Source organism: Acartia tonsa, chromosome 6, assembly GCF_053477335.1.
Source record: "Acartia tonsa isolate MP-2025a chromosome 6, ASM5347733v1, whole genome shotgun sequence".
Taxonomy (NCBI): Eukaryota; Metazoa; Arthropoda; class Copepoda; order Calanoida; family Acartiidae; genus Acartia; species Acartia tonsa.
Window position 1 is genome coordinate 23610374 of NC_137265.1, and position 26234 is coordinate 23636607.

The window sequence follows — 26234 nt, forward strand, 5'->3', positions numbered from 1 at the left end:
CAGCTTGTGATTGTCAGCAGCTGCAGCTCTAAAAAAGATATACTTGAGGAGCTGGAAGATGATGATAATGAATCATCAGTTATTTTAAAGACTTGACTTAAGATTCTTTTGTTCAACACTATTAAAGATGACTTACAGGACTCAATTGCTGATATTTATGAAATTGCTAGTTTCAAGGCTCTTTAAATTTGACTCTTAAATGTATGTACCTTTTTCAAGTGGCAGTTTTGCTTGTAGGCCACTTCTTGCAGGGTTCCCTCTCTACTGGGCTGGCTCCACTCCAAGCCACTCCTAAAGATCATCAGATTAGGATTGAATGGATACATAATCATCAGACAATTTAAACTATTCAGTGCCAGATTCAATTTTAAGGAGATCAACTTTGCTTGCATGAATTTGATTGCTTTAAACATCAGATAGCATTAAATTAAACTTTACACACCTGCAAGCTTCCCAACTCAAGCTCAACCCTTGTTTGGTAGGGTGTTGGGGATTTGAGTGCCAGACATTTATCCACAGTTGACCAACTCTAGTGTTGCTTGATCCTCCTCTCTGAACTCTACCAGATCATCTCTGTCACCATCACCATCAGCAGCAACAGTCCTTAACAAGACAAGATCAGGATCAACATCAACAATGCCTCAGCCCCACCTCTCTTGGCTACTGAGCAAATTGTAAAAAAGAGTCAAAATTCTACCTTTTTAAATCTTTGGTTTCTTTCAGATTGTTTCATACATTCATTTTAAATAAAACACTTAGGATATCTGGAAATAAAATTAACAATTAATAAGGTCTATTCATAGATTATCTTTCCTGCCTATGACTGCTAATTTAAGTTAATTTAAGGGAATTAAATGCAGCAAAAGCAAAATCAAGAAAAGAATCATTTAGACTTTTACATTTACAGTTACATAGAATCATTAAGATTGGCATCCTATTTACATAAAGCCTTACTCAAGCTAAACAAGTTTAAATAATAATTTCATAACTAAATCTTCTTGATCTTTGGTGGAAATAATCATCTGGAGGATCCTCTTGACAATGGGGACTCTTCTGCCAATGATGATCTAGAAAATTCAGAAGATTAAGGTGAAATTCCATTTTGCTGCTCTAGATGTACATTCTGTACATTGTTAGCAACCTAATTTGACAATTTTCCCTTTGTCATTATATCCACGTATATTCTACATCCATTGTTATCAAAAGCGAAGCATTTCTATATTTAGGGTCGGTTAGTCCGTCCTTCCGTAGCAGATAGCTCTAATTTTAATTTAAGCATGTTAGAATTGCCTTAACTATTTCAAACTTGGCATGATGACTCTTTCCACAGTTAGGTACAATTTAGAAAGCGTAATCAATTCCAGAAAGTTCGCTTTTGGATTATGTATTACTAGGACGTTTAGTTATGATATTAATAAGGTGAATACAAAAACTGTAAGCACAATAGTCATAATATATCTACACTTGAAGCATATGCTAAATATTTTTTACACACAAAAATGGGATTTTTATGTCTGTGGGGCCTTTTTTGGTTTAGAAACTAGAAAAATCGGGGTATTTTTATTTCATCTAGATGTAAGGTATATAAAAGAAGGATAGTGTTCCAATTTTCGACTTATAATGAGAATCAGACCATTTTTTTCACGTTTGATTAAATGCAATCTGAAACAATTTTTATAAAATTTTCAGTAAATTGTGTAGACCTTGCCTGCCAGCAATCCGTCAGTCTGTGTAAACTTCTCAACCATATTGATAATGATCATGAAACTGAGGTAAAAATTAAAATTAGGTGTTCGAGGATTTATAAGCCCCTGGAGGCTGAAGCCGTAGGAAACTGCACAAACCTATGAAAGATTCTTGTTTTAATAAAAAAAACGTGTCTGAAAAAAAATAATCAAATCTAAGAAAAAAGAACGACTTAGGAATCTTAAGAATTTCGAAACAAATGTTTACCTATTGATCAGGGGTCTTAAGCGATAAGACATTAGACGATGAACTAAATATACCATTATTATCTATGACAATTTTACATAAATACCCCTTCCGTAGATAAGAATTATTGGAAAGGGGTAGCTATTTTAACAATCAATTCTACAAAAAATCATGAAACCTTTAAAAGTTTGTGGAAGTATATTTTAATTTTTTTGTGTAATTGAAGAAGGGGAGCAAAAGGGAAAGGGGTTGTGGGTAAATTTTCTTTAGAATTGTTTGTTAGAATATCAATCCCTTTTCTTCGATTATTGGTAGAATAGATGGTTTGAACCAACCAATCAAGTTTTTTAAAAGAACCAAAAGTATTTAAGCCAACAAATGAGAGAGAATGTTTACAAAACTTTGAGGACTAATATAATTTACAGTCCAATGTCCCCTACCTTAAATTACTGATTCTTAAATTTGTTTTTTTTTCAGGATTTTGTACGTGTAGAAGGAGGCGAATACTCTAGTCATTTTATAGTTAATGAAGAAGATTTTAACAAAGATATTATGTGGATTTCTGATCAATTACATTTTGATCAAAAGTATTTTTATAGGTAAGCAATTGGGATACTGTGATAGGACAATTTGGATATTTTAATATATTCCCATGGATTAGGTATTGAAAAAAATTCTCTCCAGGCTAAAAAAAAATTATTTTGTTAAGTACATCTTAAATGTAAACTTTCTGCCATAATCCTTAAGTCTCACTAAGGATCGCAGAGTAGGCGAATGTCCTTTCGCCTTCTTGATTTTGACTTTTTCCCTTACACGGCCCCGGCAAATTATTAGGAATCTTTATTTCAACGTATACATCTATATTTTAAATCATATTTTGTTGTCATTTGATAGTCAGAAGATTTTATGGCTATCCAACAATTAAAGCTTTTTTAATTTTCTGTGACCTCTAAAATATTGTAATCTTGTTAATTACTACTTTACTTATAAACAAAAATATCTTTTAATAAAATAAATAAGGTAAAATGAACCATATGTAATATTTATGCATCTTTTTTTTATAAAAATTGTTCAATTTATCAAGTTATATTTTTAAAATATGATTTATGGCATGCAAAGTACAAACAATATTTCCCCGGATTTTGCTTGAAAATACTTTGGCTGTTATAGATGTAGGGCAAGGTGTCTATTTCTTCTTTGTTTTAAATCACACTTATGGTATAAAAAGGGATAATAGATTATTGATCAGTTTGAGATAATCAAAAATGCGCTTTATTTTTTCCCTTTTTATTTGATCATAGTGATGGAAAAGAAATTGCAGACAACTGTTCGGTAGATATTATGCATGTGTATTGTATATTAGGATGTTTCTCATTGTGCCAGACACTTTAATCACGGAATAGAAACATTATCCCGTCTCCTTTTTTTCATATCGTTATTATTAGAGCGACTCGAGACGTGTTTTTATGATTTCGATTAACTTTTTCTTATCTAACAGAGAATGTTGTCGAAGTAACAAAGGTCTGTGGTATATCTGGGTGTATCAGCTGGAACCTGGAACTTCTGGTCAGGATTATACCTGTGAAATATCTGTACTCAGTGCAGATCATGAAGAGATGCTCACTTGCAAGTCAAGACCACTCAGTCTAGATTATACAAAGGTAGATAATTCTCTCAAGACTCTTTAAAGGTCACCATCTAAAACTTGTTTAATGTTTGATTCGCTAAGAAATGGATTAGAACAGGGGGTTGTTGTGAGTGATTTTTGCATACTCTTATAAATTATTTCTCTCAGCTGACTTACATAACGAAACCCCACATCCCCCCTTATTACTTTACTACCTCAACTCCCCTGACCATGGAGGAACGTATTGACCAATATCTATATTAGCAACTTAATTTGACGACAAAAGTTCTCCTGTTGTCACAATATCCATATATTGCTAGGATACACTTATTCCGATAGAGCGTAAAGACAAGCTTTTTTGAATTTTTTATTAGTGTCCTTCATCCATTGAACAAGGGAATTCTTTGAGAATCATTCATTCATTCAATTTAATAGTCCGATCTTTAAAGATAATATATGTTAAAATATTATCGAAATGTTTATTTTAGGAAAAGGTAGCAGAAAGTGGGCGAGGACTAGTATTTACAGATAGTACAGCCAGGTAACATTTATAAGTTTTTGAAACAATCCCTTTAAATATTTTTAGCAGGTATTATATTTTTTATATTTAGCAAGTATTTTACAATAAAATATGTTGGCAGCTGTTCAAGCGCCTTTTTTTTGCCCTGACCTTTGGCTCCTTAGTGCTTCCAAGACAGACATAAATACTATCCAATGTACAATGTAAAAGTAATAGAATGTGTTTCTGTCTGTGTGTTTTGAAGGATCTAGCTAACCGCTGAACCGATATGGTTCTCAATTACAATGAAGATTCTCATTGGTTTTGGGAAAGTTTGTTATGGGGGAGGGTACCTCCACTAAACTATATAAGTTGGAAAGAATTCTAATGTATATATATTAATAGATTTGAAATCTGCATAAATTTTAAGGATTTTTTATAAAATTCGTTTTTTTGTATATTTCTTTTTATCTAAAAGCGCAAATACAATTTAAGTTAATTAATTTTGACATCTGTGATTGGTGGGTTGAAAACAATCTGCGCTCTGATTGGAGAAGCTTAAGTGTCGTACATCATTTAACCAATTAGAGCTCAGGTAGTTTCCAATCCACCTATCCTATTGGTCAAAATTAATTAACTTAAATTGTATTTGCGCTTTTAAATAAAGAGTTATATAAAAAAACGATTTTTATAAAAAATCCTTAAAATTTTATACAGTCTTCAAATCTATTATATACATAAAAATTCTTTCCAACTTATATAGCTTAACCTCCACCCTTTCAAGATAAATCGTCTGTAGAAAAAATTACCCTGCTTTCCCCCACCCCCAAAAAAAAATCTTATTAAAATCAAAAGTGGAGTGGCTTCTCCCCTTCTTTAAAGTGCCCTTAAATGCATATAGGGGCGTAGCCGTTTGTAACATTATAGAACAGTAAAGTGAGATGATGATATTTTCTTTAATTTGCCGTTCTATGTGTTTTAATGTTTAAATTATTTTAAACAAAAATATTTATTACAAATATTTTCAGGTTATTCTGGCAAGACAATAAAGTTCGTTACAGTGTCAAAATCAAAAGAAAAAATTAAACAAAACAACACCTGAACATAAGTTGTGAAATATTGAATATTGATAATTAAGATTTATTATATTTTTTTTTTTCTAATGTGGAACTTTACTCAACATATATTAAAATGGAATTTCTTAGGTTAGAATTGAAATAAGAACTAGGGTTTTCTTAGCCTTTACAATGATCTAAAACGTCCAAAATTGTTTCATTTCCCAAGTAAAAAACTAATTGTATGTCGCTTTGGTGCATTTATAATAATATCTTTAAGAATATAGGGGCGATCTACTTAGAGCTCATGTTAAACAAAGTGGTAAATACAAAAAATCCTATTTTGACTGTTAAGATACTGAAGTTTAAAGCTTTTTTTATAATTAGATGGGGGAGAAAACAAATGCAATTCCAAATTTTTTGGGGGTTCCTAGGAACATTTCTACGTCCTTTTTTCTTATATGTCTCTTTAGCTTACTTGGACGTATGAAATGTACAAAACCTTGTTTTACGAGATCACTAAGTAAATCTCCCCTATCTTTTTTAAAATTTAATTGCTGTGAATAGTTATAGTTATCTATCTACTTATTAATATTTTCTGTGATTTATAATATTTGTATGTTAGTTAAGTAGGAATGAAAATATTATTATTTTATTTAAATCATTGTAATACGTTATTAAGTAATATATTCCAGTGATTGGGAGTAGGACAATAATATTAAAAATATTTGGAAGATAGTCCTAAATATTCTTCTTATAAAGAAAATAGGGGTATAGTCCCTTTCGTAACATCGCACCTTATGGGGTGATTCTTCGTATTTTTCACAGCAGCTTTTCTCCTATTTTTTAAAAAAACGACGAATCGCTCCTTATGGGGCGATGTTACGAAAGTGACTATTCCCGAAAATAGTTACCTACAATTTTTAACAATATCTTCTATAAAAAAAAATATTTTTTTTAAAGAATATACAATTCTATATAATAAGATAATTCTTCAGTATGGCTAAAAACCGGTTCTAATCCAGCGGATATTATTCGGTTTCGAAACCATTATGGTGAAAGTAATTTCTTTATTTAATCAATATTTTATGTCATTTTTAACTCTTGATGTTTCATTGTTCACGATTTATACAGCATTTAAAATATATACATTTGATATGTGTATAAATCTTAAGTTACTGTTGGTTGCCTCATAAAGGGATGAGTGATTATTGTAGTTATATCCAGGGAAGGAGGGGATATTGGACTGTAAACTAATTCTAAAGTTATACAGCCACGTTAGCTTATTGCTTAGCTACAAACGTTGGGTATTTTTATTGAATCCTAATTGGCTGATTCAAAATAGAAGTATCCAAACATTTTAACCAAAAATTTTAATCTACATTAGGGGTAATTTTGTTTATCATTATTAAGTTTGTACATTAATTTATTGTCCATGATCTTATCCCCTTAAACAAATAACCACAATATTTTGGCTTTTGTTTTAAGTTTATATTTAGGTTTTTAGTATCCTACATTTCTTGGTTACGATATCTCTACAATGATCATCCCGCTGTTTATATTAATTTTGTTAAATGTAACCTTATTATTATTAAAATAAAATCTCTGCTGTGAATTAGTTAAAATAAAATTAAGCTTCTCAAACTTTGTTTAGTTTAAATTTTCGTAGTTAAGCCACTCTACAATTGTGAAAATATTAATGGATGTAGAATTTACGTGGATTTTATTACATGGGAAAAATTGTCATCAAAACCAAGCTTATACCAATAACGGAATTAATTCGGAAAAAAATCACGAAACCTTTACGTGTTTTTCAGCTGACGTAACCCATCGTAAAATTGACGACCTCTACATTTGCCCCCCAAATATTATTTTAGATTTTTTTCGCTTGTTGGTTATACCTTATACCTGATCAAAACCTAATTTTCCAAATTGTAAAATAATAACATATCTGAAAAAAAAATTTTATTAAAATATTAGCATTTAGTCATCATTGGTTAAATTTACTCATAATTGAAAGTCCGCCATATTGTATTTTTTTTAATTAGGGGACTAGGCATACATAGACAATGAAGATTTTTGATGTAACAAGTGTTTTGATAAAGTCAAGCTGCCTCTATATATCACTTGTTAAATAATGTTTAGACTTCTTTTATTCACCATTTACAAAGAAATCCGAAAACGCACAATTTTAAAATATCTTGAGTTCCCATTTAATTTTTATCCAGCTGCTTTTGTTTTTATACAATTTTTTAAGCAACTTCAGCTCTAAAATTGCCTTTTTCTTGTAAAAAGAAATGCATAATATCAAATTGATAAAACTCAAAAATTAGGTTTTGAAAGAGCCTAAAAAGAATGATTCTAAATTGACGTACATACGACTTGGCAATTATCTTATTGTCTGAAATTGTCTTATCTCTGGCTTTCTATAAATAAAATCTTCGGACTTTTTTTTGTCTCTGTAGAATAATCTACGCTCTTTCTTACAACGGGTATATATACCTGAGAAAAATCATCGAGAGCAAAAGGAAGTTGTTTGGAACCGGGAAGAGCAGAATAAGGAGAGAGAGATTTTATGGGGAGAAATTTCAGAGTAAAGAGAGGAGTGGAACGGTTTTAGAAGGGAGGAAACAAGAACTCAAAATGTGTCGTATATCATCAGTTTTTATTTTACGCTAAAGGAGGAACTACACTTTAAACAATAAATAAATAGTAAAAATGTATCTATTAACATTGTGACATTTTAATAAGCATAAATTCAAACAAATAAATTATAGTATGAATTAATAAAATATATCAAATATCATTAAACTACATTCATCTATACAGTTTAAGTAACAAATAGATAAACATAGGTACATATAGATTAATATCTTCGTCAATAGGTAAACCTATATAATATTTTACCTCAAGTAAAAACTAAAGTTAAGATGTTCCTGGGATCGATTATCTCCAAAAATTTACTAACTTTAAAGGCTGCTAGCAGCCAATCGGCTCAACGTATAACGTAAAACGCAGAAAATTGTAACCTACAAATAATCTGGAGGAATTGTTATTTTAGCCCGCTCCTAGTTTCACTTTATTAGAGATTATGAAAATCTGTAAAAAATATATCCATTGATATTTGCCATAGGGAAAATCTATTTTTATATCTTTTCTAGAGTGGAACGTCTAAGACGCATTTTCATTAATATTTAATCTCTTTTTCAAGTATGGCGTCAAAACCGGTTTATATCCGCTGGAATTAAATCGGTTCTCCGCCATACTTAAAAATAATGTATTGCATCGTATTACTGTAAATTTTTCACTAATATAAAAATTAAAACTGGTTTTAATAGTATCATTTTTCATTTTGATATCTGCGGAAAGCTGTTTATAATGCGATAAATAAATATTCTAATATAGATTTTTGAAGTTTAAAGTAATTGGGTTGCGGACTGGCAGCTGTCAACACATAATGTCTATTTTATTTAGGGAGGGGAGAGGACATTAGACTATGAACAATACTGGTACCTTTATAAATAAACTATCATTCATTTTCTTTAAAACTTTTGGTATATTTATTGAATCATGATTGGTTTGTTCAAACTATCAGTATCCAAACATTAAAAATCATAATTTTGATCTGCCAAGGGATAATTATGTTTTTCACAATTGGGGATGTACAATAAGTGATTTCTCATTCGTTGGCTTAATAATGTTGGAAAACTTTAATAGATCTATTTTGTTTTTAAAATTTTCCACCATTAATTCTTATCTACCTAAATAGTATTTAGTTAATCATAAGACACCATTTATACTAGTGACGCAACCTTTAAGTAAGTAAACAATTATTTTTATGACAATTACATTGTAGTATTATGAAAATATGCAGATTAGGTTTAGGTAGGATTAGCTCACTTAAGTAAAAAAGAAAAACATTAAGTAGGTACAATGTAAACAAGGATGATAACATTCATAAGTGTAGGTACTAATTAATCTGAGGGATAATTTTAAAAACAAATTAAGCAAGAATCTAGCTTGAATAACAGCTGAGTAAATCCCATTTTCCATATAGCGGTACATACAGACATGCAGTGAGTTATAAAGTAGCTTCGCTACTAATAACCAGGATAATACCAGGAAAGAGTTGCACCTAATTTAGGCCATTGCATTTACACCGCTGCTACTTTTATACACCATATACTTTACAACAAGCAGAAGAAAAAAAATTGGAAAGGAAGTTTAAAACTATTATTTTCTATCAAATGAATTTTGATCATTCCATTTAGCAACCAACGTAATAAAAATGCCCTTAATAGTAGCTCCTTTAAAAGATGATAAAAGGGGAAGTTTTAGGTAAGCCTTACAAATTTTATGGGGTGTTTGACCCCTTTCCCTTTGTACGTCCCTACATTACATATGTTAATATATTTTATATCATTCATTTTATCTCATAATTATAATTCTTAATAAGACAAGAACATTTAAGCAAATAAGTAGCGCAGCAATAACAAGACAAGATTATTTTGATGATAAAAATTACCTAGATATGATATACAAAAAAAATGGTTCTCCTTTGCAGTGAAGCTTCTTCTCATAGGTCCAGGGAAAATTTATAACAATTTGGGGGAGGTTACTATCGCCCTCCCAAGAGGAATGACCTTTGAAAAAAAATTACCTCCCTAATTATTTTACTGTTTCTTTTTTAATCTTAAATTAAAAGTAGATGGCCATCTCCTTCACCCTTTACTCAAGTGCCCTAGAGGCCTGAAGGTTCGTAACCGACATATATATAGCAAAGCTGCGCCACTAAAAGTTTAGATAAATTAGATGAAAATGTCAATTATGAAAATATGTTGCGTCTAGTTTTAACTAACTTTTTTTCTTAATAAGTTTAAAGAACTTACATCATGATTACAAAAAAAGATTTAAAGAGATTTAAGCATTAATTCTGTTTAACTAACTAGCGGCTGCGCTACTAGAAAAAAAAATTTATTATAGGGTGGAGGGGGGGGAATTTTTTTTTGGGAGGGAGGGGGGGTAAGTCGACCCCACTATTTTAATTTTTGTTTTTAAAAGAATTTTTTTGGTGTGGTTGGGGGGTATTTTTCATTTTTTTTTTTTTGGGGGGGGGGGTGTCCTACCCCCCAAGAAAATAGTTATAAACCTTCCAAGGACCTATGAGAAGATACCCTGAAAGGAGAGCCTGACCAGTTCAGCGTTTAGCGAGATCCTTCAGTACAAACAGACAGACAGACATTGTTCTACTTTGTATTATATATATCAAGATACAAGCTGCTTCGTCCCTAACCTGTAATTGCTTTGATCTTTGGTTTTAAACCTAAACCACCACATTTCATGAAAAAATAACTGAAGGGGGACTTAAAATTTATCTAGAAACCATTCATATTTATGCAATTCCCCCTCCTTATTCTAGGGTATTAAATCTATTAACATTTTACTTCTTATAAATTAAGTTGTAAACAAGGTCATTAAAAGACTTTTGAAGTATTATTAAGAACTAGCGGCTTCGCCCCTAGCCTCTAAGGGCTTTGCTCCAAGAGATGATAAAAAAAAGTTAAGGTGAAATTCGTAAAAAAAAAAAAATAAGAAGGACCAAGGAAATCTCCTGCAAAAAAAAAGGACCAAGGATATCTCCTACAAAATAAAAAAAAATGGGGGGGTTGGAGTAGTCCCACCACCCAGGAAAATAGCTTAAAACCATCACAGGACCAGTAGGTAAAATCTCTGAAAATTAGAGCCCAGTCAGTTCAGCGGTTACTGAGATCTTAAGCTTCAGACGGACAGACAGACATCGTTCTACTTTGTATTATAGATAATGAATGTCGAATATACGTGTATATTTTGACAGGGGATAAATTGTCGTCAATTTAGGTTGATATTTCTCTGTCATTTATTGGTCAGTTCGTTTATCCAGTAAGAGAGAAGGGGATGGGGTAAAAGGGGTGGTGGGAGATGATCGTTTTTATAGCCCGCTACAAGTTTCACTTTCTTAGAGAACATGATAATCTGGAGTAAGATCCGAGTAATAATAAATCCATTTTAAGAATAGTTTCAGTGAGTGAAGAAAGTCGCTCAAAAAAAATTATTATGTCATAAAAATGATTATTGAGGAGAGGAGGATTGGGAAAGAAAACCCATAAAAAAGAAATGGTTAATCTCTCATTTTTATGACGTCACATGCTGATTTTTTGAGCAACTTCTTCACTCAAATAGTTTTATAACAATTTGTGTAACTTTGACTTTAGCAAATCATTTGACGAGAATGAGTTTTTAACATTTTTATCTTTATAATAAAGTAACAGGATCTGGTTGTGTCTGTCTGCTTGTCTGTGTTGTGTACTGAAGAATCTTTTCAACCACTGAACCAATATTGGTTTCCTTTGCAATGTAGCTTCTTATTGGTCCTGAGAAGGTTATTAACTATTTTGCGGGTGGTTACCACCACCATCCCAGAAGAAATCGCCCCTAGAAAATTGACCCCCTCCCCCTCCAATGGCATCTATTTAGTTTTAAAATAAAAAAGCAAAGAACATAAAAACTGCATATTAGATTTAGGATGATACCCGCCTCTCTGCCCTCTACTCATAGAAATGTTTTTAAATATTAATAATGTATAAAAAAATTAATACCTACCATTATTATGATAATGTTCGTGTTATAATGCTTACATTATTAATATATACAAAGGAATAATAGAAAATGTAAATAATGATGCTATAATGTAGGGGTGTGGGTGAGGAGGGGGGGGGGGGGCTACACCACACTAACATGATTCCCAAGTGGTTATGTAATCCCACCAACCATACATTATTTTAGATCAATTTTCCTTTTAACCATCGATATATCGTTACTTGGATGTTGCACCAGATTTTCATGTATTCAGATAAAGTGATTCTCGCAGCTGGCTAAAACAACTATACCCTTCTTACAACCCTTACCCCATCCCCTCCTACTGGATGAACGAACTCACCTAAAAATGAGGCAAGCTAAACTGAAGACAAATTTTCTACTGTCATAATATCCACGTATATCTTATTTCAATTCTTTTCACCAACCCTGTATTGTTTAGTTACAATTTCAAATTAATGTACATTATTTTGATACGCTTCGCGCACCCCCCTTAGTAGAATCCTATGCACGTGCAAGCTTTTATGCTTTTGTTAAGGATAAATTATTCTCTAAACTTGTAAAAACCATTATTTATTATTGCATTTGGACTGATATAAAGAATCGTAGGTAGCTTTACAAAGTGTCTCAACAAATCAGCCGTGTGACGTCATAAAATACGTCTAAATCCGTCTCTTTTTTAGGGTTTTCCTTTCCCACTTCTCCTCTTATCCCTCATTGTTATGACGTCCCACGGCTGATCTTTTGAGACTGGTCCTGCTGTTATTTTTGTTTGGGAGTGGGACAGAGGCACCCTAACCCCCTAAAAAGCAAAATATTACCAATTACATTTTTTTTACAATCAGTAAAGAGTATGTTGCTACAAACTGCATAAATACACGAAAATACAAATTATTCGATCATGAACCTTATAAGATAAACTTTTTCATACAACAAAAAATTAATATTATGCATTCCTCACTCACCCTTTCGATGTTTTGATTATAAGGGAATAGTAATACGTAACTCTGTACTTTACGTTAAAGAAAAGAGAGAAAGGGAGCACCAGAAATAGAGTTAAAACTCTCATTTACTTCACTGACGAAATAAACAAATTAAAACATTACAATTACAATATGAGAAGGATTTTCCTGTATAATAATTTACTTGTGCTTTATGAGATATGAGCAACATTCATAGTTAGAGTTAGGAAATTGGGGAATGACTTGGTCCAAAACAGGTACAAACAACTCATTACATTGAACAATTAGGACTTTCAGACAAATAGCATGCAATAAACGAGTTGGTTGTCTGCAATAAATAAGAAGTTGGTAAACTTCGGACATACTACAATTATATGACCCTGGATTTTTAACCTTTTAAATACACCAGCGTCTGCGCCACTTCCATCTATGGGCTATATAATCGAAGTGTCCATATTACTTCGATTATAGATTTTAAAAAAACTTATCGTGACAAAGTTGAAGATTCCCTTAATTTGATAACTCTATCGGTTCATTAGTTATTGAAAACTTAGGCTTCAGAAGAAGAAAAACATTACTCCTTTACAGTTTATGCTGCCACTATACTCTGGTAAAGGGTGACGGATATCAGGAAAACAGCTTAAAACCACCTTAAGTCACTATACATGATTACTACAAAGGCAACTAAAATACATTGTTTATAAGATTATTGCTTTGCTTCTTCCAGACATAATTGTTCCTCATGATATTTATATGAATACCTTTTTTATCTAGATATTGGATTATTAATCATAATGGTTTTTATCAAGGCTCGGCAGCTGAGCGTCAGCTGCCTGTAAGCCTCAGGGAAATCAAACATTTACAATTTCAAAGATTAGCTGGAAGTCTAAATCTTACGCAATTATAGAAATCCCTATTTTGAAAATGTCAAAACATACAAATGAGTTCAAATTTGAGGATTAGTCGTGGCTGACGCGCAGCTGCCGAGCCCTGGTTTTTTTTCATGATGAAATGTTCATAATTAATCAGGTTTTCTAAATAAATCATCTGGTGACCATTTCACGATTAGATAAATTGAATTCACCTTTCAAATCTGGCTTCAAAACCGAGTAATATCCGCTGAATTAGAACAGGTTTTAGGCCATATTGATTATTGTGTCGTATCGTAATGAAGACAATTTTCTACGAACAATAAATTGTAAATAATAATTCTAATAACAGTTTTGTTAGACAGGTCCTTTTGTTCACTCGGGGCTATTAAAACTGTAATATATATTATCTAGTTTTATTATTCGTAGAAAGCTATCCATAATACGATGCGATAAATAACTATCTTTAAACTTAATTTATCATGATATTACGCGGTAAAATCAAAGAATTAGTTGTCTAAGGAGCATACATTTATATGTTGTATCATATTTCCGCGCGGCTCATATTCACTTTTGCTGCGGCTGCTAAGCTCTGCAAAATTGTTTGTAATTTATTAAGCAAATATTGTAAGAAATGTTATATCTTTTTATCTAAAACCATTAGGATACAAATTGCATTGACTAAACAAAAACACAATTGGTTTTTAAAACCGAATACAGTAGACAAAAGTAGAAAGGTACACCAATCTAAGTGGAAAACCTGCAGTTTTTAACACGCAAAGCATATTCCATAAAGCTGGTGTTCCATCTCACTAACTGTAAGTCTGATAACCCTCTTTGTTTTCTTAATTGTTCAAATTTTAAATATTCAGGGATTAAGAAAACGTCCAATTAATCATTCAATAATTTTCCCTTCCTTTTTATTATAAAATTGTACCTTTGGTTTCATAACATCCTTTTCTAAACATATTTTCAAATTTTTCCCCTTTTTTTGTAACCTGCCCTTTTTCTCTAATATATAATATAAATGTAAAAGTAATGCATATTACAGAATATGTAAATCACTATGTTATAAAACATAAAATACTTATTTGTATTTTGTTTCTTTTCATTGTATCTTTGTGTTTATGATCTTTATTTATGATTACAATAATTTGCTGATTTTATTGAATTTCAGACGTGTACCCCTAATGCTAGGAGCTAACAAAATCCATGTAGATATTAGTGATATAACTGAGGTTCATAATAATAAACACAAGCATAAGATTAGAGTTAATAAAGCTAATGATATTAGTGATACAGTTGACAATGAGAATGGTAAACAAGAGATGGAATCTTCTTCATCAAGCCAGGTTGGCCAGTCTTATCTTTAGAAGCAGCTTATAGTGCCTATTAAAAAAATGACGTCATACAATACAAATGACCATTGAGAGGCTAGTATACTTTTTACCATTTTGGTCAATCTAAATGCATAATATATATAGATATATTCTATATATTTGGAAAGAAAACGAAGTAGGGGATTTCGTCTTATATTCACAGTAGCTTTTGATAGGTTATTTTAGGTAAGGTTAGGTTAGGTAAATGTTAATGATTGCCCCTCAGGTGTAATAAAAGGGCCCCGCAGGGTTAGAGGCTCCCGCAGGTCTTAGAAATAGGAAAAGGCTACTGTAAAAATACGATGAAACCTGCTACTTCGTTTTCTTAACATGATACGATTTTTTTATGAGAGAGGGGCTAGAAAAAACAATCAAGAAAATATCATTTATTTGTAAATGAATGAGTATATTTTTGCAGAAATAGATATAGGCTAATAACAGATTAATTCATATTGATATATATTATTACTAGGTCTAGCAGCTTCGCCCCTAGCCTCTAGGGGTTTTGCCCCAAGAGGTAATTAAAAAAAAAGAAAAAAAAATTAAGTATTTCTGGTGCTGCCATTTATTTTGAAATAGTTTCCCCAGAAAACAATTTTTCTTTGGGGGGGGGGGGGGGTTTTAATTTTTGTGGGGGTTGGGGGTGTCCTATCCCCCAAGATAATAGCTTAAAACCTGAAGAGTAGAATCCGATTGGTTCAGTGGTTACTGAGATCTTAAGGGACAGACGGACAGACAGACAGACATCGTTCTACTTTGTATTATAGATTTCTTAACATTTTATTGTATTCTACATATAGAAAATCTTCTATTATTATAAAAGTTTTTCAATTAGGGTAATATTTACATTTTCCTTAAATATTTATGAGAAATATATGATAATTATTTAGCTACCTACTTTTTTAGACAGCTTTGCTGTTAGGATATTTTTTAATATCTGAGACTAGAAGGGTGTGTCTTCAACCCATACCCTTCATTGCGAGTGAGAAATATATGGTGCATTATTTGCCAAATGTACCACTTTTCTGCACTACCTCTCCGATTTTGTTAAAACTCTATATTTTGGTCCGTTGGGTGATTCAAGGATGCTGGATGGCCAAAAAAAAGTTTCAGAGTCCCTGGATGTCTAGATATCTAGCTATCTATGAAGGTAGGTAACAAAAATTTAAAAAACACCCATTTTTTCACAATTTTAAAAATCATTTTTTTTGGCTTAAATCCTGTGTTTTATCTGTGGGCATATGTGGTATATAACGGTTCGGAGGACCCGGGACTTTAAGGTTGTCAAATTTCATTTTGGGACACCCTGTAAATGTGATTTTTGTGTCCGTAGAGCTAAAACTTGGTCCAAATTGGCTATTTTTTTCAAATTACTCTAATATGTGTCTAAGTATGTTTGGCCATAGTGTTTTCTGACCAGATCAATATTTTCCTATTTTTTGGACACCCTGTATTTAAAAAAAAAGGGAGAAAAAAATTTAGTTTTTTTTAATTTTTTTTTTCTATTTTTAAGTTACTTAAAACTGTCATATAGATACAGATTTTAACTTATAACAATAATATTTGCCTATTTTACAAATTTTTACACTTTTGGGACACCCTGTGCATGTTTTTAAAAAATGATGGTTTTTGCCCATTTTTGGGAGGAAGGAGTCGTTTTAGAACTTTTCAAGATACATCATTTGTTATTTATGCAAAAAGCGCAAAAAGCGAACCGTTTTGCCGTTATTCACTGGCACAGGCGGAATTTTTCACGTTTTTTGCCGTTCCCGAGGTTCTAATGGGCATTTGAGGTAGGAAGACGTTGATTTTTTAAGATAACTGTGAAATACTTTTATTTAGGCATTTTAATTTACTAAATTTCATGTGAAGTAAAAATTTTTGTATATCCAACCGATTTTTGTCAAAAGGAATTTCAAATGCACATGGTTTATGTTTCTTTTATTACTTATGTTATAGCAATTATTTATATTATATTCACTTCATTTTCTTGTTTTAACAAGTGAAATCCATCTCAACGAAAAACGGTTAGCTGCACAAAAAATTTGACTTCACATGAAATTTAGTAAATTAAAATGCCTAAATAAAAGTATTTCACAGTTATCTTGAAAAATCAACGTCTTCCTACCTTAAATGCCCATTAGAACCTCGGGAACGGCAAAAAACGTAAAAAATTCCGCCTTTGGCAGTGAATAACGGCAAAACGGTTCGGATTTTGCGCTTTTTGCATAAATAACAAATGATGTATCTTGAAAAGTTCTACAAAAATGAAGAAATAGTCTATGGCCCTAAAACGACTCCTTCCTCCCAAAAATGGGCAAAAACCATCATTTTTTAAAAACATGCACAGGGTGTCCCAAAAGTGTAAAAATTTGTAAAATAGGCAAATATTATTGTTATTAGTCAAAATCCGTATCTATATGACAGTTTTAAGTAACTTAAAAATAGAAAAAAAAATTTAAAAAAAACAAAATTTTTTTTCTCTTTTTTTGAAAATACAGGGTGTCCAAAAAATAGGAAAATATTGATCTGGTCAGAAAACACTATGGCCAAACATACTAAGACACATATTAGAGTAATTTGAAAAAAAATAGCCAATTTGGACCAAGTTTTAGCTCTACAGACACAAAAATCACATTTACAGGGTGTCCCAAAATGAAATTTGAGAACCTTAAAGTCCCGGGTCCTCCGAACCGTTATATACCACATATGCCCACAGATAAAACACAGGATTTAAGCCAAAAAAAATGATTTTTTTCAGACAGGTATTTTGGGTATTACGCTAGATATCCAAAATACACTTTTTGTTGGACACCCTGTAAAATTAGAGTTTTGGCCAAAATAGCATTATGTGCGCTTTTTACATGAATAAACGATCATTTTGGTGTATAAAATGTATAGGTTGGATGTAAGATTGATGAAAAAATTTATTTTTAAAATTGTGAAAAAATGGGTGTTTTTTAAATTTTTGTTACCTACCTTCATAGATAGCTAGATATCTAGACATCCAGGGACTCTGAAACTTTTTTTTGGCCATCCAGCATCCTTGAATCACCCAACGGACCAAAATATAGAGTTTTAACAAAATCGGAGAGGTAGTGCAGAAAAGTGGTACATTTGGCAAATAATGCACCATATATTTATCAATTAGCAACCTGTCTTATTCCCTATTTACTTTAGGAAAATAAACATAAATTTCCAAAATACTAAAAAATCTATATTAGTTTAAATTCAAATTCTAGTGGCATTTAAGGTATATAACTTAATTAGTCATGAACCTCCATTTTCAAGGAGTACCATATCGGTCAAATGTTCAGCGAGATCCTTAGCTTCAGACAAAAAATTCTTACTACTTTATATAATAGGGTGCTTAAAGTTATCTTTATTTGTTTGAAAAAAGTACTTTTTTTATTTCAGCCAAGTCCAGATTCTGTAACAGAACTTCGGGTACCCACCATAATCTTTCCACCTGAAGAAGATCCACACATTCATGAAGACAACACAAACATTAACCAATCAGAGAATAGTTGGCAACCGTTACAAGCCAATTCTGATTCGTTAAATCCCTCCAATCAGAGCACAGAAAACTCCAATTCCACCAAGCAGCTGATCACATCAGGATTGACCAATGAGAATACAGATTTTTCCAATAATGGAGGAGGTGAATTTAAAGAGAATAGAAATCTCCTCTATGTTCGCACCTCCAATCAAAATCCAAATTTTTTACCAGTAGACAACCACCTGACAGATTTAAGGTAAATATAATTATCGAGTAGCATAGTAACTTTATGGCTATGAATGTCAGTCAATACTTTTAACAGATTGCCATTTATCCGTTTGAAAAACAGTAAGCTATAATACAGTAATAGATCTGTAGATGCCATATTGACAAGAATATTATTAACTTAACATTCTAAACGTTATAAAGATCCGGTGAAATGAACATACAACAGTTACACAAATAGTAGCTGTGCTAGATTATAAAAATTATAACACTAAAAAGTTTTTATTCTTTTGTAATTCCATATTAAAGTTGGTGCACAAATATTGACAAACATTTTCCTCCTTCATAAAAACTTTTTAATTATTAATACAACTTAAGAGAGAAATATAATTGTCTTTTTATAAATGTAATTAGAAGTTTTATTATGAATTAATGGAAATAATCAAAACTTATTAAAGAATAAGATTAATGATTCTACTATAATTACAAAAGCAGTTTGATATTAACAAAGTATTTAAAGATAATTTAGTAAATTCTATTCAAAATATTACGTTTTGAATTTTTACTTTGATTTTTCTCAAATGTATAGGTAATTAATCAGGGAGTAAGGGAGGGGACAATGGGCAATTAATTCAAATTAAGAGTTTTCGCTGAAAGACCATGAAATCCAGATTTATCCACAAAATATTAAGGAAATTTTAAAGGGTGTGTTAATAAAATTTAGAAAACTATAAAATAAGAAAAAAGTTCCCAGAAAAAAAACATTCATTTGAAAATAAGATTACCAGCACATCAGATTGACGTAACCATTAATTAATTACTAGAAAAATCTCCAAGGAACCCGTTCAACCCAATAACATAACCCCATAACACTAAATTTGAATGGTTCTTAGACTGCTAATTACACAAATATCACAATAAAGTTTTTATCTATGAAATGATATTCTCTGGAGAAAAAAAATGTTAAAACCAGCCACATCATAACAAATTAAGTTGATTGATACTTGTCTGCTAAATTCAAAACTAAAAAGCGAGTTAGCGGCATTTGATGTGATAGCACCCAAAGTCAGTCAGAACCTGCTAAAATATTACACATTCTCATTAAGCCAGTACCCAAAGTCTGAGACTCCAAATAATTGAATATTCGATCCTTAAAAATGATATTGTTTACAGCTGACTTTTATCTATGTATGAAATTAGAAAAACATGCATTCGTAATGAAATGTGTACACAATTTCAACCAATGAGATTTAATATAGGTTCCGATGGGATTCTCCTATTGGCTCAATCAGACATTACCTCTCTTGTCTCACTACCTTTATTCACATTGTATTATAAACAGCTTTTCACTAATATCAAAATAAAAAATGGAGTGGGGACAAAACACCTAATTTAAAAATACCTAATTTAAAAATGCCTAATTTTATAAATGTCTAATGTGACAAAACACCTAATTTATAAATACCTAATTTAAAAATGTCTAATTTAAAAATACCTAATTTTAAAAATGCCTAATGTGACAAAACACCTAATTTTAAAAATGCCTAATTTTTATAAACACCTAACTATAAATACCTAAGTTTAAAAATACCTAATTTTAAAATACCTAATTTAAAAAAACCTAATTTTAAGCATATCTTAAAACTGTTGTTGAACATATTAAATCGGCAGCTACGCCCCCTAGAGTCCTCTAGGAGCGATTGCAGTGCGGAGGGAAATTCAATAAGTGTGGGGGGGGGGAAGGGGTTACAACCCACCTCCAAAATTTCAAAATATAATTTGAAATAGAAAACTGGACGGACGTACGGTTTGACCGACCCTAATTATAGAAAAGCTTTGCTTTTAAAAATAAAATTTTATGATTAGTTTGTGGCACCTCACATGACTAATGAGAAATAAATTAATTAGTAAAATCAAAGGTTGGAGGACAAAGAAAATGAATTTTTATTGGTTTTTTCCTTAACCTAAGTAGCCATAGCGTCACTTTCTTGAGGGGTGATAGTTGACCTGACCATCCCCCATTTTAGTTCTAGTTTTATAAAGAAAGATTAAAGAAATATAAAAAACAGAGGGAAGGGGGGGGGGATTTTTTGAAAGGGCGATTTCTCATTGGAAAGTGATTGTAACCTCCCCAAAAGCGTTTTAAACCATGACCTACGGGAAGCTTCATTGTAAAGATGAACCATATTGGTTCAATGACTAGCGAGATCCTTCAGTCAATTGGATTAATGTTATCAAAATTTTAAGTATTTTAGTGACAAAAATAGATATTTAGAATTAGGCATTGTTAAATTAGGCGTTTAGATAGTTTAGAATTAGGTATTTTTAAATTAGGCGTTTTTAATATTAGACATTTTTAAAATTAGGTATTTTTAGTTAGGCATTTTTAGTTAGGCGTTTTTAAATTAGGCATTTATAAATTAGGCATTTATAAATTAGGTGTTTTTAACGTAGGTGTTTTTAACATTAGGTATTTTTAAACTTAGTTAGGCATTTTTAGTTAGGCATTTTTAAATTAGGTGTTTTGTCCCCACTCCATAAAAAATTACATGATTAAAAACAGATTTGTTAGTGCTAATTTTTAATTTAGTATTTGTAGAAAATTGTTTGTTATACGATGCTGTACATGATATCTAAGTATGTCTAAGAATAGTTTCTATTTAAGAGGGAACACAGTAAAAGTGTCTGACTATGACGTCAGAAAAAATTAACAATTAACCAATGAGAGGCCGCTATATATTTTAACATTGTGAATACTGGCTTCTCATTGGTTAATTGTTAATTTTTTCTGACGTCATAGTCAGACACTTTTACTGTTTTCATCAAGAGGGTATATACTGGAAAAAGAAATTCATTCATTAAACTATAAAATCATAAATATATCTCTTTATACACTTAAAATCTAATATGGACTTAGGTATATATTGTCTCCACTTTTTTGGAGATGCTATAAGCTGCTCATGGATTAAGCTTTATGAAACAAGATATGCTGGTTTATAAATATTAGTAAAAGAGAAAAAAAACATGTATCATACCGCAAGATTTCTCATTTGGTATTCATATTCTTGGTTTCATCTTGACAGCAGCCACTTAAACATTGGAATAATATCTTTTTCCTTACAGAGAGAAGGGAATAGATTAAATTGAAAATTGTTTCTTTTTTTCCTTTCTAGTCGTCAATTACGGAAATTTATATCATTAACTTAATTTGCCCTATCATTTTATCCAACTATCAACAATGTCCAAAGAGGTAGTGTAATGGAGGTACTATTATAAAAAAAATTTTCAGATGTCCTACACTTACATAACAAATTGCCTCGAAAATTTTGCGGTGGAGGAATATAATCCCATTTTTCTGTTTTGGACATTTCATAAACTTCTATCCAACAATGACTTACCTCCCCCCCCCCCCTTCTAGAACATTAAAAGTGAAAAATATATATCTTCCTTTATTTCACTCTAAAGCAGATTTTTTCTGTCATTCTAAGCACATACTTTACTTGATTTATGCATACATCAAGTTTGAATGTAAAATATATGCATTTTTTCTGCAAAAGAAGTAAAATAGTCATTAAATTCTTAAGTAGTGCAGTAGAAATAACATAAAAAAAGAAAAGCAAACTATTTTAGTTACTAAGTGATAATAGCAAATGTCTTCATTTCTTATTAAAATCAGATGTAAGATTATGACAAAAAAATTAATTAAGACTTTTAATAATTTAGTCAGTCTAATGTTTTTAAGTATATTTTAAAATGGATGTAAAAATACGTGGATATTATGGCAAGTTTAAAATTGTCATCAATCTAGCTTGCTAAAATGAACATTACTTATTGGTCAGATCGTTCATTTATTAGAAGGGAAGGGAATGGGGGTGGGGGGTCGTTATTTTAACCCGCCAATAGGTTTACAGGTATAGCTAACAAAAAAAAACTAAAACAATATTGGGGGGGGGGGGGGGCCCGGGGGGGGAGATAAAGAGGTTGCACCAAAGACAGCTGAAAACCACATACTGGTTTCATGATTTTTTTTCGAAGTAATTTCGTTGTTAGTATAAGCTGATGTGCAAGATCCATGTAATAGTAATTTTATGTACGTTTTATTTGTAGAAGTACAACAACTATGAACAGTAACACCCTTGTGCCAAGAACTCCAACTTTCAGAAAACAAAATTTCAGGTGCGTGATAATATTTAGAAAATGGGCTGAGTCGTCACAATTTAGCCGCCATTAGTGGCAAATTTTCTGCAATTTGGCAGCTCAAACACGATATATTATATAATAGTTTATAGATATTGAGAGAGCGGAAAGAGAGATATAGATAGAATGTGTGTGTCTGTAAGTAGGTATAACATATATTATAGATTCTTAGAATAAATTTTATTAATCTTGTGTCCTCTACTGTGCTAAGATCTACCTTCCAAGTTTTGTAAACAAAATCTCTCTTTCGTTGGATTAATATTAAATCAGATTGTGTTGTACAAAATACAGTTCTAATGTCGATCTCTAATCTAAATCCAAAGTAATTTTGTGTATCATAATTTGGAATGTACATAATTTTATCTCCATTGTCTAATGCTTTAAGATCCCTGTATGAATATATTTCATTCAAATATGGTCCATAAGTATTTTGCCCTATAGTATATAAAGCTTTTGATTTCAATTTTAGATTTCAAGATCAGTTGAGTTATCCTTCCTCTCAGCCTATACCAAACAGTAACAGGTAGAAAATATCTTATCCTCAGCCTATACCAAACAGTAACAGGTAGAAAATATCTTATCCTCAGCCTATACCACAAAGTAACAGGTAGAAAATATCTTATCCTCAGCCTATACCACAAAGTAACAGGTAGAAAATATCTTATCCTCAGCCTATACCACAAAGTAACAGGTAGAAAATATCTTATCCTCAGCCTATACCACAAAGTAACAGGTAGGAAATATCTTATCCTCAGCCTATACCACATAGTAACAGGTAGGAGATATACTCCCCTCAGCCTAAACCACAAAGTAACAGGTAGAATTATGTTTTTTTTTATTTACAGTTATCCCTGTCATAAACTTTGAGTTTGAATAGAATTGTAGAGTACAACCCACAACCCACAACCTTCATACAACTATCCCTCAAAATATCATAATTCTACATTTTCGTATTCATTCGAATCTAGTGGAAAGGAACCGGTTCTCATCCATACGAAAAAACTATGTCTATCATCATTGAATATCCAGCTTTCTACGAATATAAAAATGTGCAACCATAAGATTAAAACCAGTTTTTTTAGCCTGTGCCTTCGGCACCTCGGGTCTAAAAAAACTGGTTTTAATGTTATAATTGTACATTCTACATCCGCGGGAAACTGATTATAATACGATGCGAGCAATAACTATTCTTTATTTCAATTCACAAAACATCCAGGGAGGAGGGGACAATAATCTGTAAATTTCACTGGTAACCAAGGTTTTGTAAACCCATTTCTAGTTTGTTGGCTCAAAACTTTGGGTATTTTTATTTAATATTGATGGTAGGATCAAGCTAGCAGTGTGATAATATTTTGAAAATTAATTTTGATCTACATGTAATTTTGTTTATTATTGTAGGAGATAAACATCAATTTATTGTCTATTGTCTTTTCCCTTTAGATCCCTGAAATTAATCCTCATAATACCTATATTTTACATCCTTTATTTCAAACAGTAAAATATCCAGGGAGGGTATAGCTACCCGTGTCCACCATTAATTTTAATTTATGGGAGGAGTAATTTTGTTCATTACTATTGGAGATAAACATCAATTTATCATCATTGTTTTATCCCTTTAGATCCCTGCAATTACCCTTCATACCTAATACCTTAATTTTACATCTTTTATTTTAAACAGTAAAATATCCAGGGATCAAAAGGATAAGGCAATGACCGATAAATTGATATATATCCCCAATGATGTTACACAAAATTACTCATTCTATAGAATACAATTAGTGATTGAAATGTTTGCACACTAAACCTAATGAAGCAAACAATCAGAATGTAATTAAAGTCCCCAAAGCTGTTAAGCCAACAAATAAGAAACGTTTTCATGAAACCTTTGGGACTAGTGTAATAAACAGCCCAATGTCCCCTCCCTTTGTGTTAGATTCCGGTGCTAAATAAAAGAAAATAGAAGAAAGGTAGACACCAGATTGATAGGAAAGGATAAAATATATTTGATGGAAAACATTTAATTAGATTTCTCCAGAGAAACTAATGAAAATAATTTTTTACCAAGTTCTTAATTTGATATAACTTTTCGAACAACAAGGATCTAAACATCCATAAGAAGCGCATCACAAAAAACTCATGGATGAAAATGTAGAAAAAATATTTAAGGATGAGATGTTATGTCGTTATTAACAGGAATCTATGGGACAATGGCCGATAAATTGATATACATCACCAATGATAATACACAAAATTACCCCTTCTGTAGATTACAATTAGTAGTTGAAACTTTGGACACTCAACTTGGTGAATCAACCGATTAAAATTTAATAATAGTCCCCAAGGTTGTTAGCCAACGTATAAGAAAACGGTAATATAAAACTTTGGGGAGTATTGCCCATTAACCACTCCCTCCATGGGTTATTAATCAAGAATAAACTTATTAGAAAAAATCCAGAAATCAAACACATGCGTTTTTATGTTTTAATATTTTAAATCATTTTAGCATGACTGACAAAACCTATGGACCAAGTAAATGTTATACTGGATGTGCATTTATATAGAGAATCTTCACAAAATAACAGCCGTCTATCCAAAATAGCAGCCTAGAAATTTAATTTTCCCCATATTAATACGGACTCACGAACGGACAGACAGAAACAGTGAATTTTTAATTACCTTAGCTACTAACAAGAACTATTTTCTCCTAACATTGCGTAGCAATAATTTAAAATGAAAACAGTTAATTATAAAAATACATACAGACTGTAACTTAAATTAGACCAAATATGAACATAAACAAATTGGCTTTAAGGTAGAAAGAAATGTCGTCTGAAATATCTTAATTATATAGTAGCTGCGCTACTAAATATACAATTTCCGAAGAAAAGTAAACTTTACATATAGTACATAAAAATAAATCATCATTGAACCGGATATAAAAAAAAGATTTTATGCTACTTTAATATCTGGTATCCGGCTAAATATACAATTTCCGAAAAAAAGTAAACTTTACATAAAAATATATAATCATTGAACTGGATGTATTTTGTTGACTTTTAATTTCAATATTTTACGCCTGTCATAACAAATATTTATACTACTACATCACTATGTTCCACGGGTGACAAAAAATCGTTTTTTACATTTTGGAAAATACACTTTTAAACAATTGTTTAGTAATATACACAAGTTTTGGGAAATAAAGCCGAAAGAATTAGCTCTTTACTATGAAAAATAAGAATTTTACGTGTAATTATACCAGAGGTATGGAATTAAGTTCCTTTTCATCATTGTAAACAACTATTTTTAAGGTCAACTAAACTACATTTCAAATCAATGTGGACCCCTTATTTTTAA

General features: G+C 31.2%; 2 protein-coding genes across 3 annotated transcripts in view; both read left to right on the plus strand.

Moving 5' to 3' along the window:
* Positions 1–6757, plus strand: part of LOC145322163 (E3 ubiquitin-protein ligase Siah1-like) — a 25989-nt gene extending 19232 nt beyond the window's left edge. The window contains exons 8-13 of one of the 2 annotated variants that reach the window (XM_080163989.1): positions 1690–1772; positions 2410–2531; positions 3431–3593; positions 4048–4100; positions 5087–5884; positions 6005–6757. In XM_080163989.1, coding sequence (XP_080020115.1) covers positions 1690–1772; positions 2410–2531; positions 3431–3593; positions 4048–4100; positions 5087–5144 — 479 coding nt within the window. In that variant the 3' untranslated portion in view covers positions 5145–5884; positions 6005–6757. The remainder of the gene's footprint in view (positions 1–1689; positions 1773–2409; positions 2532–3430; positions 3594–4047; positions 4101–5086; positions 5885–6004) is intronic. The other variant, XM_080163988.1, reaches the window with a different exon arrangement.
* Positions 6758–14758: 8001 nt separating this feature from the next.
* Positions 14759–26234, plus strand: part of LOC145322169 (uncharacterized) — a 36500-nt gene continuing 25024 nt past the window's right edge. Inside the window, exons 1-4 of the mRNA XM_080163999.1 lie at positions 14759–14929; positions 18374–18711; positions 22788–22856; positions 23347–23400. Coding sequence (XP_080020125.1) covers positions 14768–14929; positions 18374–18711; positions 22788–22856; positions 23347–23400 — 623 coding nt within the window. The 5' untranslated portion in view covers positions 14759–14767. The remainder of the gene's footprint in view (positions 14930–18373; positions 18712–22787; positions 22857–23346; positions 23401–26234) is intronic.